The sequence below is a fragment of the Squalius cephalus genome, assembly GCF_949319135.1.
Source record: "Squalius cephalus genome assembly, chromosome: 16".
Classification (NCBI taxonomy): Eukaryota; Metazoa; Chordata; class Actinopteri; order Cypriniformes; family Leuciscidae; genus Squalius; species Squalius cephalus.
Window position 1 is genome coordinate 24,931,781 of NC_137137.1, and position 13,614 is coordinate 24,945,394.

Consider the following 13,614-nt stretch of genomic DNA (forward strand, 5'->3'; position numbering starts at 1 on the left):
TAAAGCACTATATAAATAAAGGTGACTTCACTTTAAAAGCAGTCTTTTACCCACAGAAAATACTAGATTCTGTACGTTAGAAAAATCTTGAGTCTGAATTACAGAAATAGAATAATTTATACCTTTTTAAAACAGTGGTAGTCACTTATCTGATGACTATACAGTACATACATATTCAATTACATTAAATACAAAGTGAAGTAATTTTCAAGTGTCCAATGACAAAAGATTAAACCACTATAACACTAAAAAAGGGATTCTTCAGGAAAAATATTCTGTAACATTTGTTACTAAAGAATTGGCTAAAATTATTTCAATATATGTAATTACAAAATTATCAAGCCAACATTGAGAAAATCAGGCAAGTTCAAATTGGCAGTCAAGAAGCATATTTCATGTGATCGTTTTTGCTAATTGTTTTTTAATTGTTAAAATGAACCAATTCTAATATTTTAGTAAAATAACAACGTAAAAGATTTAAAGATACATCCCAGATCAATAAAAAAAAAAGACTAGGAACACAGGTGAATAGCTCAGAACCTTTATTCAGAGGGCAACAAGAGTAAAATATAAAATTTATGGGCTGTTTTTCCTTTCTGTCAGGCGACAAATGAATTTCCGAACCATTGTACGGGAGAACAATCCCTAGAGGAAAGGACTCGAGTGGTTTGCAAGATGTTTGAATGGATGAAACCCCCACAGTTCACTCTCCTCCGCCATCAGTGCTCTAGTTCTCATCGCAATGTCTCCAAGTTTTCCTCAATGCTTTTCCTTTTAATTTTTCGCTACATCTCTGCAGTTTTTAAAAAGTAAACAAACAAAAGTCCTTCAAAAAAATAAAATGGAGCGACCACATCTCATGTTCGGCTTCTTAACATTTACAGTATATATAAATACTTACATAAATATCTTACATGGAAAAACCTAATTCAGAGAAGGAAAAAACAAAAATGGGAAAAAAGCAGAGGAGAACTTTGGAGGAGGGGGATGGGGGAGAACTGATACAGTGTGTGTGTGTGTGTATTTCATGTTAAGAGTCAGGACAGTGCAGACACAGATCTGGGCGTTTAGATCAGTAACAGTATAAATGGAGCACTCAGTTGGCCCAGTAAGGAGAGCTGCTGTAGTTGGTCTTGCCCTGACTCTTCTGCATGCTGTTGGACTGACTGCGTTGCCCCTGCAGAAGACAAAAGACAGACAAAAAAAACAACAACATTAACACTTAAAATCATATTTGATATGCACATTTTTAAGGCCTCTAAATGATCAAAACTTTATTGGAAAAACTTGTACACAATCTTCTAACATGCCCTCTTCTCTTCTGATTGATGGTTTATACTTTTTAGCCAGTAAATTGTAAAAACGCCCCTCTTCAGGAAGTGGTACACGTGTTTTTTTGCTGTGAAATCTTTAGGCAAGTTTATTTATATAGCACATTTCATACACTATGCAAATTCAAAGGTTGACAAATTTAACAAAGTATACGCAAGAATAACTCTTATACTGATAGAAAGTTGAACATTTACTAGACTGAAGCAACTTCGGTTTACTTGCATTTTTGTATTAAAGTGAGGTATGGATAATCGAGTATTAAATATGATGCATCAAGCTTTTGAGGAATGTTTATTTGAACATGTCTTAATCTTCTTAATATTACAATGCATTATATATTTTGCCCACACAATTAAAACAACAGAACTTTGATCATAAAACTAAACGTTTATATCTCATCTTACTAAGACATATTATTTGGAAATATAGAGTGAATACTAATATTTATATGCATTTTATGCAAGTCGTCTGTCATACTTGTATACAGACCTCACTGATTTATACAAACTAGAAGAATTTCATCTCACTTTTTGGCCACAAATACCAGCAACTGCACCAGATTGCATATTTTTGCTCAGTTTGGGCCTCTGAATAAAACTGAGGTGCTTTTCCCTGAGTATGAGTATAATATTCTCACTATATCATACTATATGAGCCATAAAAGCCTGATGTATCAACATAAAAAGAAAAAAGAAAAAAAAGAAAAACTACGGTTTTTATTTGTGTCTAATGGGTCAATAAACGATTCCATAAAAAAAAAAATAATAATATTAATAATTTGGACTTATCTTAGGGGGTTGAGACGCATACCTGAGATAAAACCTTAAAAACTTGTTTTTTTTGGGAGCATGTTTAGATGTACCTGTGTGTCTTGAGCCATGTGGTGGTGCAGTAACTGTGAGGGGGGCTGCTGATGGGGCAGTATATGAAGGAAGGGTGCGGGGGCATATCCAGGGGCACCTGCGGGGTTCAGCGGGCCGCTTCCTCCCAGAGCAGAGGGCAGGCTGAACGCAGGGCCGGCTGCTGTAGGGAAACCCTGCTTGTCAAATGTCTAGAGGGGACAGAGAAAAGAGATGAATGGCTTTGAAAGGACTCATTGGGTTATTCATTTTAAAAGGTTATTTAAAAACTAAACAAAAAAAAATCATGTTAAATGTTACTCATGTGAAATATTAAAATAAATAAAATGAACTCCCCACCAGCATTTTTTTTTAAGTTAATAATTCAGTAACATTAGGCCGTTTTGATTTATATGCGGTTTAATGTTGATGACTGCATTATTTTACGTATGCCATCACTTGTTTCTGCATCTTCCTCCACATTTTGATCAGGTGATTCAGCACTCTTTCAGAAGATGTTATAGCACCCCCTACCGTATCGTCCAGTTTGGGGTTTTATAGCAGGGCTATGCAGTTTCGGGAATTTCTTCTCTCTATTCTCACAGGTTTCTCTATAGAGCTCCCCCCACAGCTTCGAATAGATATTTGACAACACTGTCGAAAAACTCGTTGGCGACTCTCAGATACCAGAGGCTAGTAGATCGACGACATCTAAGCAGATGGCACATTCTTCAAAACGTCTTCATTCGGGTTCGAACAGTGTGAGGGAGCGCAATAATGATTTTTTTTGCCGTAAAGCAATTTGTTACATCGCGAGACCTGATATCACGCGATACTTCCTGACGCTGCGGCCGGCAACCCGCCGGCTCAAAATTGCAAGGGTGGTTCTTCCGCTCACAGGCGATAGGGGGGTGAGAGACGACCACCATTCAACCCGAAAAAAGTAATATAACCATTCCAATGACTCCGAAGCTGTTCAGTTAAGGTAAAAAACCTGCATAGTTCACCTTTAAAGGGTGTTAACTTAAGGCAGTTAACGCATTTGACAGTCAATTCTGCCTGGTTTTAAATAGTAAAATTAAAGGGTTAGTTCACCCAAAAATGAAAATTCTGTCAGTAATTACTCACCCTCATGTTGTTCCAACCGCGTAAGACCTTCGTTCATCTTCGGAACACAAATTAAGATATTTTTGATGAAATCTGAGCTATGTCTCACTCCTCCATAGGCTGCTATGTGACCGAAACTTGCTGGCCCAGAAAAGTCATCAAAGAGATCGTTAATATAGTCCAAGTGACTCCAGTGGCTCAATCTTAAGTATATCAAGCGACGAGAATACTTTTTGTGCGCAAAAACAAACAAAAATAACGACTTTATTCCACTTTTCATTTCCTTCTCTCTGGGCCTCTAGTTGGTTCGCGTAGTCTTTTTGCGCAGCGCGTCTGTGTTCACGTCACCACGTAGGCTCACTATTGGCCGACGCCGGTCATGTGTGTGATGCGTGATGACGTGCAACACAGACGCGCAGCGCAAAAACACTACGAGGCCCAGAGAGAAGGAAATGAAAAGTGGAATAAAGTCGTTATTTTTGTTTGTTTTTGCGCACAAAAAGTATTCTCGTCGCTTGATATACTTAAGATTGAGCCACTGGGGTCACTTGGACTATATTAACGATCTCTTTAATAACTTTTCTGGGCCAGCAAGTTTCGGTCACATAGCAGCCTATGGAGGAGTGAGACATAGCTCTGATTTCATCAAAAATATCTTAATTTGTGTTCCGAAGATGAACGAAGGTCTTACGCGGTTGGAACAACATGAGGGTGAGTAATTACTGACAGAATTTTCATTTTTGGGTGAACTAACCCTTTAATAAAGTCATAGGTACTAGGGGTGTAAATCGGACAGTTCATCACGATACGATACGATATTGATTCTCTCAGCCAGCGATACAATATTTTCCGATACTTCAAAAAATTCCACGATACGATTCGATTCGATACAGGGCTATATCGATCGATTAATCGATATTTAGATATGTTCACACAACCAGTTACGTTTTTATTAACTCACAAATGCAATCAAAATATATAACATGAACGTTTAATTAACCCTTAATCACTGTTAAAAAAGGATAACACTTAAAGTGTTTGGGGTCAAAATGACCCCAAACTTTTAAAGAGCGATTACATAAGGAAATATAAATTTTTATATGGAAAACTATATATCATTTTTTTTATTTACTTCTCAACTATACATTTATGCTGTGTTTTTGTGGAAATTTTGAAGTTTTTTAACTATTTACTGCACAATTACATAACTAGGCCATAAACTGGCTCATGAAAAAATATATTTTAAAGAAAAAATCACTTAAATGATGATCTTAATTAAATCTAAATAGTTTTTGGACATTGCTCTATGTGTTAGGGATAGAATACTGACATCTGCTGGTTTGTGGAAAAACTTTAGAAATTATAATTAAAGAAAGAAATTGCAATGACCACATATATCCAATAGAGGGCCATAGAGACTCATTCATTTTCACTTCATTTTTCTTGATGCTTAAACTTCTCCTCACAACTTTATGATATATATTTTGTGAATATTTATTTAAACATTTTGAAATACATAAAAAATATGTAGTTTTGTCAGAGTTATAATTTGTTGTTGTTTTCTGATATATTTTGAATTATCTTGCTTTTGCAAATTATTATACATACATTTACAAGTCACCACTATGACATGACTGTAGTATGTGTGTGTGTGTGTGTGTGTGTGTGTGTGTGTGTGTGTGTGTGTGTGAGGGGGACGGCAAGCTTGTTCCATGTTGCATATGTGACATTTTTCAGATTTATGCCAGTTTAGTTGATTTTATTTGCCAATTTCTATAAAAATGCTCTCTGTTGCAGTGACATACGTGTGTGTTTGTGTGTGTTTGTGTGTGTGCGTATGAGATAGAAAGTTCATTCCACTTTGGGTTTATGCTCTAGGACCAGACCTTGATTTAAATGTAAATTTTTTTTAGATTTATGCCAGTTTTGTTTATTTTATTTGCCAATTTCTGTAAAAATGCTCTCTGTTGCAGTCACTTACATGTGTGTGTTTGTGTGCGTGTGTGTGTGTGTGTGTATGAGATAGAAAGTTCGTTCTACTTTTTATTTATGCTCTAGGACCAGACCTTGGTTTATTTGTAAAAATTTTCAGATTTATAATGGATTTACTTTTATTTTTTTGACAAACAAAATTTTAAAAAGTCATTTTTTTCATTTTCCCATTCATTTTCAATGTGGGGTCATTTTGACCCCAAACACCTTAAGTGGTACTTTTTTTTTTTACACACCTTTAGAACAACCAAATCAAGCCCAGTTTTTTTTGTGCATGTTTAGATAGATTATTTAGGAAAAGTCACAGAGTTTCATGCCCCTGCGATGAAGGTAACACTTTTAAAAAATGAAGGAAAAGTCCATTGGGGTCATTTTGACCCCAAACACTGATTAAGGGTTAAACTCTTTGAAAATTGCACACCCTCTCCCAATTGGGACATTTATAACAGAAGTGGTCATTTGCTAGTACTCCGTTCTTGTTCATTTTCATAAATCATGTTTTTTTTTTATTATTATTGTGCATCCAAGTAATATCAATCAAACTGCAGCTGGGTTGTTTTGATTAATAATAATAATAATAATAATAATAATAATAACAGGGTTTATACAGAGATTCTTGAATTCAATTTACTACCTTTTTAACACCTATTTTACTACCATCACAATATTTTTACTACCAACAGGCTTCAAACTTCAACTGTAGCAGTGTTAAGTGTTAAGTAAAGTGACAAGTAAAGACATGAAATATCTTTCCATCCAGATTTTATTTTCAAAACGCTATTAATCCATCCAGATTTTTTTCCAAAACGTTATAAATCCATCCAGATTTTTTTTCAAAAGCTATAAATCCATATTTTTTCCCCAAAAATTGATGGTTTGTCTTTTTAAAAAGTATTTTGTCTTATTTTGTGTTTGCATTTGAGGAAAAAAACCTGTAGCCTAACCGTTCGTTCTCCATTAAGGATGCTTTTAAAACTTTCACAGAGACATCAAACAGAAAACACAAAGCCTCTCTTTGAAACGAATTTCGTTTTGTATTAATTTTATCTTAATTTTAATCCATGTTTCATTATTTTGTATAATCACGACACGTTCAGACATGAACCGAAACTCAGCGTATATAGGCTAGGCTACTCGCCTGCCTCACAGACCTAAACAAATTAGAAATATCCTATCTATTATCTACAGAAAGCTTGAAATTTCTACTTTTAACCAGAACCATTCAAAACTAAATAAAAGTAGGCTATAGGCTAATCCGTAAGAAATGCATTTTTCTCCGGCGCGTTCACTACTGCGAAGATCGCGAGTCAGTGTCAACTTCATCTTTGCAGCTGACACAGAAACACTTGATTATTAATAAACAATTAAAATGTCATAATATATTTTTTACAGCGTTTAGGTGCCGTTTATATGAACGCGTCACCACTGCATGAGAGAGAGAGAGAGAGAGAGAGAGAGAGAGAGAGAGAGAGAGAGAGAGAGAGAGAGAGAGACACACACACACACACACACGCAAGGTCTCTCCCTCTCTGCCGTGCGCTCGCTACACGGTTTGCATGCGCGCTTTTGCTCGCTCGCTCTAGATTCGCAGGAGATGTGAACTAATTTCCAGGCATCATAACATTACAAAAGGCAATTGTAATATTTTTTTATTACTATTTTGGTATGATGAACATTCATTCGCCAGTGTGGCGGATAGCCTTTTGAGATTTACTCGCCAAACGGAAAATCTAACGCACTAACGAAAATTTACTACCTCGTCAGATGACGTTTACTACTTTTTACTGGCCTTAATTTGCCATAATTTAATTTACTACCTTTTACTACCTTTTACAACCCCGCGGAAACCCTGAATAATAATAATAACTTAAAAAATACAGGTAAATTACAAAATTAAAGTTAATTGAAAGTATGCTTTAATATGTTGAAAGTTTTTTGTTTGTTTTTAGCAGAGCAGATATTCACATTTCATCTTTCTGAGTCAAACAAAACCAAGTAATTGCTATGATAAATACAACACTCGGTTAATCTTCATAACGTTAATCTCCTCAGCTGACATAGACGCCTAACAAACTTTGTTGTTACGATAACGTAACGTTACACGCAGTACAGAGAGCTTTTCCCTCACCACTAAACGAGCTGCTTTAGTAAGGTTCCGTGAAAATGTTTCAGGTTTTATTTTTCTTTTACGCCCTGAAGATGATATCACGAGTTCATTGAAATTATCCATCCGCGATCACTTTTAGTCAGCTTTGACGAAACTCTTCTTAGCCAGCGCGTCTTTTCAAAGTGACATCTGACCTGAATACTCGCTAAAACGGACTTATCGTGTTGTGTTCACCAACAAGAGTGCGAGTGGTTGTCTGTTTCTGCTGTAAAACATGAACTCGCGATGCCTTGACAGCGGACAATACCGACTTTTGTGAAAAAAACTTGTTTAGGGTTTAGTCAGTCTTGTCAGGCGTCTTTTTCAGATGAGGAGATTAACGTTAAACACCGGCAGGAGGTTGGTGAGTAAACGAAAATGTGCGCTTTGGCGGAAGGATGTTACGTGAGAATGTAGAGAGTGTCAAAATAAAGGTGTATATCGATATTTTAAGTGTGGAATCGATGCATCGTATCGTTAGACGTTATATCGATGCATCGATCCATATCGATGTATCGTTACACCCCTAATAGGTACCATATAAGTATTTATTTTAAAAAAGGCAGGGGACTGAAGGCAAAATATTTTTGAAAAAAGAAAAAAACATTTATCAAGTCTCAAATATTTAGAGGTCAACTGCCATGATAATAATTTGATTCTATTGGCAGCTATTAATAAATGTAAAAGTTTTAAAGCAGAGATCAAAGTTAAGAGGGAACAAAGACCATTTAAGCTCTGTGGTTTACAAACATTTGGAAAAACCAGTCAGAGTTAGTCATAGCCATTTCCAGAAGTCAGACAGTGAAACGACAGCCTGTCACAATGCATGTCATGGTCGTGATGAACTTTAAATGGCGTGTCTCTAATGATTTAATCAAATGACTCTTGACTTACTGACCATGACCACCCAAACTGAAATCCAATATATTCTATAATTTGTGCTTCGTTTGTTCTGTTTTCCTTTTAAAGGTGCAGTAAGGGATTTCTGGGAGACACCCCTACTCAAATGAAACACACCCTTCCTCCCTTCATTGTTCCACCACAATATAATGAACATGCTATGCAACACAGGCAACCACTAACAGCTGGCGCATCAGACATCTCACGCAAGTAAGGATGAATCAGCTGTGATTCAACAACAACAGCATATCTTCGTTTTGTGAAACAGCAAAAATCAACGTTACTCATGTATCGAGCAGAAACAAAGCAACCTCTGTGTCTGTTTTCAGGTCTTCCTGCTCTCTAACGTTTCCCCAGCGCTGGAAAGCGTCTCCAATATCAAGTAGCTCTAGCCTGATCGTAACCCTTCTTTCAAAATTGTATTCTTTGACCTTTTCCTGAATCTCTCTTACTACAAATGTCCCGCTCGCTCACTCGCTCTCCTCCCCCATCATGAGTGGATACGCCCCCCCATTGCTGATTGGCTACAAGAGTGTTTTGGTGCTTCATAGATCAGTCCGATCCAGTTTTTTCTCTTATTTACACAGCCAGGACTATGTACAAACATTTTTTTTTTTTTCAGCAAACACAGAACAGACACCAAACAAATATTAACAAAATTGTCTCTCTAATTCACTTACAGCAACTTTAATTGGCTTTGGTTGACATTAAAACTATGTGCACATAAAAGCACCATGTGTTATGAACCTCACATGGGAAGTAGTCAGCCAATCATAAGCAAGCTCATTCACAGAGAAGTTTTAAAGATACAGCATTAACAAAACAGTCTAATCCATCTTATTATCCATAGCTTAAGAGCGGCTGCGCCATTTTTACCTTGAATGTGCGAGGCTTCCAGTGTCAAGTTGTTTTAGTTAAAACAACAAAATCAGCCCATTACGCTGCAAACTACGGTGTTATATTTTAATTCATTTAAAATCACAGACACACTGGTTTGTAGCACTAGTTTTACCATTTTCTGCACTGTTAGCAGCTACTGAATTAGAAGTCTTGTACTTTTCACAGGAAATAGCTAATTCCCACATTGAAAAATAAGGTGAATATACGAAGAGACACTGAGAGGGTGGAAAATGATCATTAAAAACTAAAATGATGACTGTTTTGGTGCAAGAAGCCTAACACAAGTATGTCAAAGTAAACAACGTTTTTTTTTTTTTTAATTCAGGTGTTTTTCCAAGTAGAAATGTGTACCTCACCTGAGTTTTGCCGTACACTGTTCCAGTGAGGTCTGAACTCGCAGATCCAGACAGTCCTGGTGCTAAGAAAAGGTTTGAAATATGTGAATGAAAATATTATATATGACTGTTTATTCAATACATCTGCAAGCAATGCATAGTTGTTACAGTCTGTTTAGTAAGATTTATAGAGTGCTGCAGTGCTTTTTCTAAGCCAACATGAAAGTTAGCATCACTCAGGTTCCGACGACAAAAGTGCGATACAAACACAAAAAGGCTGAAAAGCCAGACTAGCAAGTAGATAGGTTATGATGACGTTTAATTTGCATTTAATTGCACAAAGCCTTCATCAGGGGTTTCCAAATTCCAGTCCAGGGTGGCGACAGTTAACAAGTCAACTATCATGATAAAGAGTTAAATAAGATAAAAAGACATCAGCACATTACGTTTATTTTCATATTAAACATCGCAACACACATTTATCATTTAGTTTAGGGCTTTCAAATTTGAAATTAGATTAAGTGAAATTTATAATATTTATATGGATCCATTATACACAAGTATATTAAATAAAAGTATGGTAATTTGTGTTATTTACAGAAGTATATTATGGCATCAAACCGATGAGCAGACTAATTTCATTAACGTTTAAACAGAAATTTGGCAACCGACTAGTCTAACCCACATTGTTTGGAAAATAACATTGGGCATGATTTGGAATCATTTTGTAAATTATGAATTAAAATGCACTTACATTTTTAGTAGTATTTTTTTATTTTCTCTTCCAATTAAAAGAAATAATTAGCATAAGTGATTGTCAAAATAACCGTTATTTGCAGCCATAAAACAAATATGTGATAGCAAGATCTACCTTTTCCCACGCTGTTGCTGACTCCTTTAGCCTGGGAGCTTCCTCCATATCCTCCTTTCCCATAATCTCCAGCATGAGCCTGGGACAACTCATCAAAAGCTTAGGAGAAAATAGAAGAGATTTCAAAACAAGTGCATTTTCCAGCCAAACATTAACATTAGGACCTGTTCTGACCTCTCTGAAGTAAATTAAGAGTTTGGTTTTTTAACATAAGTGTGTGTGCAACAGTGCCCCCTTTTGGCTATCCAGCAGCAGTAGCTTTAGTTTAGTAAATTTCCATCAAAAGTTAGTTGAGTGTGCTGCAGAGCAGAGTGCCAGTGCTGGTTTTTCCTGCTGCATTTTTTTCTTTTTACATTGTTGCCTTGGATACTATTTGTCCTTTTACAGTATAATAAGAAAAGTAAAGTTTCTTCGTGGAACCCAAGAAAAGTTATGCCTTGTGTTTTTTGGAGAACTTTACACTGTTAGCTAACTGTCGAGCTTTGAAGAAGCAACTCATTGCAAGGACAGTATAGGACCCTTAAAAGGCCCTACTGGACTGAAGCAAATATACTTTATACATACATTTTAACATGATTTTTATTTTATTTTTAAAAAGCATCAAAATTTATACTTTTGAGAAATGTTTCTGTACATTATCATTGCTGCATTTTATATATTTTGCCCCCCTAATAAAAACTGCAGCTTTGATCATACAACTAAGCATTTAAATATCTTGCCAAGACATTATTTGAAGATATAGACAACTGATATGTATATGCTTTTTATGCAAGTAGTCTACTATATGGTTATCAGAATAAGTTTTTAACGTCAAAAAGCTAGCTAGCTTACTTATAGGTCATCTAAATATCAGCAACTGCACCAAATTGCACACTTATGGTCAGTTTGGGGCCTCTGAATAAAAATGAAGGGTTTTTCCCTCCTCCAGTATGAACTCCATATTCTTCTATATAGGGCTGTCACTACGTTAATTTTTGTGATTATCGTTTGATTATTTTAAGTGAACAATAGCCTTTAAAATTACTTAAAATACATATATAACTATAATGAGATTCAAATAATAGGTTCAAATGAAGTATTACAAGCAAGTAATTACATGGTTTTATTGAACACTGATAAAATGTTTTAGAATTTATGTCATTTTTTTCTGGAGCTCAAACAGTAGAGCGTTGGCGCTTGCAACGCCAAGGTCATGGGTTTGATTCCCAGGGAAAGCAAGAACCTTTTTTTTTTAAGTTTTTAAAATAAGAATTTAAAATGTGTACCTTGAAATGCAATGTAAGTCACTTTGGATAAAAGCGTCTGCCAAAAGCATAAATGTAAATGTATTGCATTGTGTTATTACAAATGCCTGCAGAAGGCGCCAACAGCCTGATGATTGTTACACTTTACAGCATGATCAAATCCTTGTTTAATATTTGCCAAAAAAACATTTAATTCAAATTTCCACTTAATCTTTTACCACTTCTTTACAATAGAAATGCTACAGCCACTGAAATTTCTTGAACAAGAACATGTGGACATTAAAACAAACACTCAGAGCTAGGGTTTAAACGTATTTTTTGCAATCGTGATGCATATTTAGATACATATTGATGTATTCTCCTGTTGCAGTAGGTTTGTAATTGATTTATGTTACCAATCTGGTGAAACTGTGCACATTGCGTTAAGCAAAACGAGCTTCTGAGCACCACGCATGATATTTTTATAGAGTACTCAAATTTAATTGAGGAATCGTGACAGCCCTACTTCTATATCATACCGCATCAGCCATAAAAACCTGATGTATCAAACATTATACTCAACAAAAATCACTAACTTACATATTTTTACATTTAGTCATGAGGTTCAATAAACTGTTCAATTACAAAAATGAGATTTTTCTTATTTCATTTGCCAGGCATTGCAGGGCTAAAATGACTAACACTTACTTGGGCCATATGTGTGCTGGCTGTATCCTGCCTGGTGCTGGTACTGGCTGGATGGGCCCATATTGTGTTGCTTAGTGGATGCTTGGGGCATGAAGACAGTTGGGCCGTACTGGAAGGCACTGGGCACTCCCGGCATCCCGGGGTAGTAGGGCAGGCTGGTGTAGCCGTAACCTGGAGGCAGAGGGGGGTTGAGGAAGGCCTGGGTCTGACCCTGCTGGGGTTGACCTGGGTTCTGCGGCCCTTGATTTTGAGGGGGAACAGCACTCTGTTGAGACTGTGAGGGTGGCACAGATGAGAGACTGTTGGCAGGGGCTGGGGAGTTTGAGTCGCTGCGGCCAAATTTGGTGGGTTCACCTGTACGAGCAAGACAGAAAAGTGTTTTAGACTGATCAAGTATTGGAATGCAACAACTCGTAGTCCTATCTGCACTAGCATAAAACAATAACGACGATGTCTGCTTACCCGAGTAGGGATTGTTTGCTAATCCTCCATCTCTGCCAGCTAGCGCTGTACCAGGGAAAGTCATGCCATAATAATCCTGCATCGAGAAGAGACCGAAAAACAAATTGAATTCATCCCTGAGAAATAAAAACCTTAAAAGGACAAGTCATCTAAAAATAAAAATGGACATAATTTAGTCATTTTATCATATTATTTAAAGGGGTCATGATTAGGCTTGCTGCGGTACACAATTGCATTACTTGGCACTGTCGTTTTGCTTTTTTATAGACAAAAAACATTTAGTTCAGTTGGACAACAAGTGCTACAATTATAAACTGATCCTGAGTGTCATTGATAAATATCTCATCTTGAAAAATGTCCTGCCTCTCCCTGTACACAAAGTACAAGTGATCGCAAATTTGAAAGTTAAAGTCAAAAGCAAGAGCGCATTCAAAAGGAATTTCAACACCCCGCATATCGATAGCGGCTCCCTGATGTCTGCAAATTATAGGCCTAAACAGAGTATGGGCGATTTCTAATACAAAAGTGAAACGAGAGCACTCATTTAAAATAATTTATTAATTAACCTTACTTTTATACTACAACTATTACAAATAATAATCATAATAGAATAAGTACAAGTATTTGTCATATTGATGTTTAATATATTTTTAGCCAAATTGTGCAGCTTGTGCAAACCTGGAGCATTAAAAGAAAATATTAGCCAAATAGTAAAGCCCTACTTAGCAGTTTATTTTGGGGCAAACTTCTTTTAATAGAAGAAAACGGAGCATTGAGTCAAGTGCTGTGACAGAAACAG

General features: G+C 36.2%; 1 protein-coding gene across 5 annotated transcripts in view; it reads right to left on the reverse strand.

Annotated features, from left to right (window-relative positions):
- Nucleotides 1-527: 527 nt before the first annotated feature.
- The window catches only part of ubap2b (ubiquitin associated protein 2b), a 29,842-nt gene continuing 16,755 nt past the window's right edge, over nt 528-13,614 (reverse strand). For all 5 annotated transcript variants that reach the window (XM_079897955.1, XM_079897954.1, XM_079897956.1 and 2 more), the window contains exons 22-27: nt 12,816-12,891; nt 12,354-12,707; nt 10,423-10,521; nt 9,573-9,634; nt 2,195-2,383; nt 528-1,177 (exon numbers count right to left, since the gene is read on the reverse strand). In XM_079897955.1, coding sequence (XP_079754081.1) covers nt 1,097-1,177; nt 2,195-2,383; nt 9,573-9,634; nt 10,423-10,521; nt 12,354-12,707; nt 12,816-12,891 — 861 coding nt within the window. In that variant the 3' untranslated portion in view covers nt 528-1,096. The remainder of the gene's footprint in view (nt 1,178-2,194; nt 2,384-9,572; nt 9,635-10,422; nt 10,522-12,353; nt 12,708-12,815; nt 12,892-13,614) is intronic.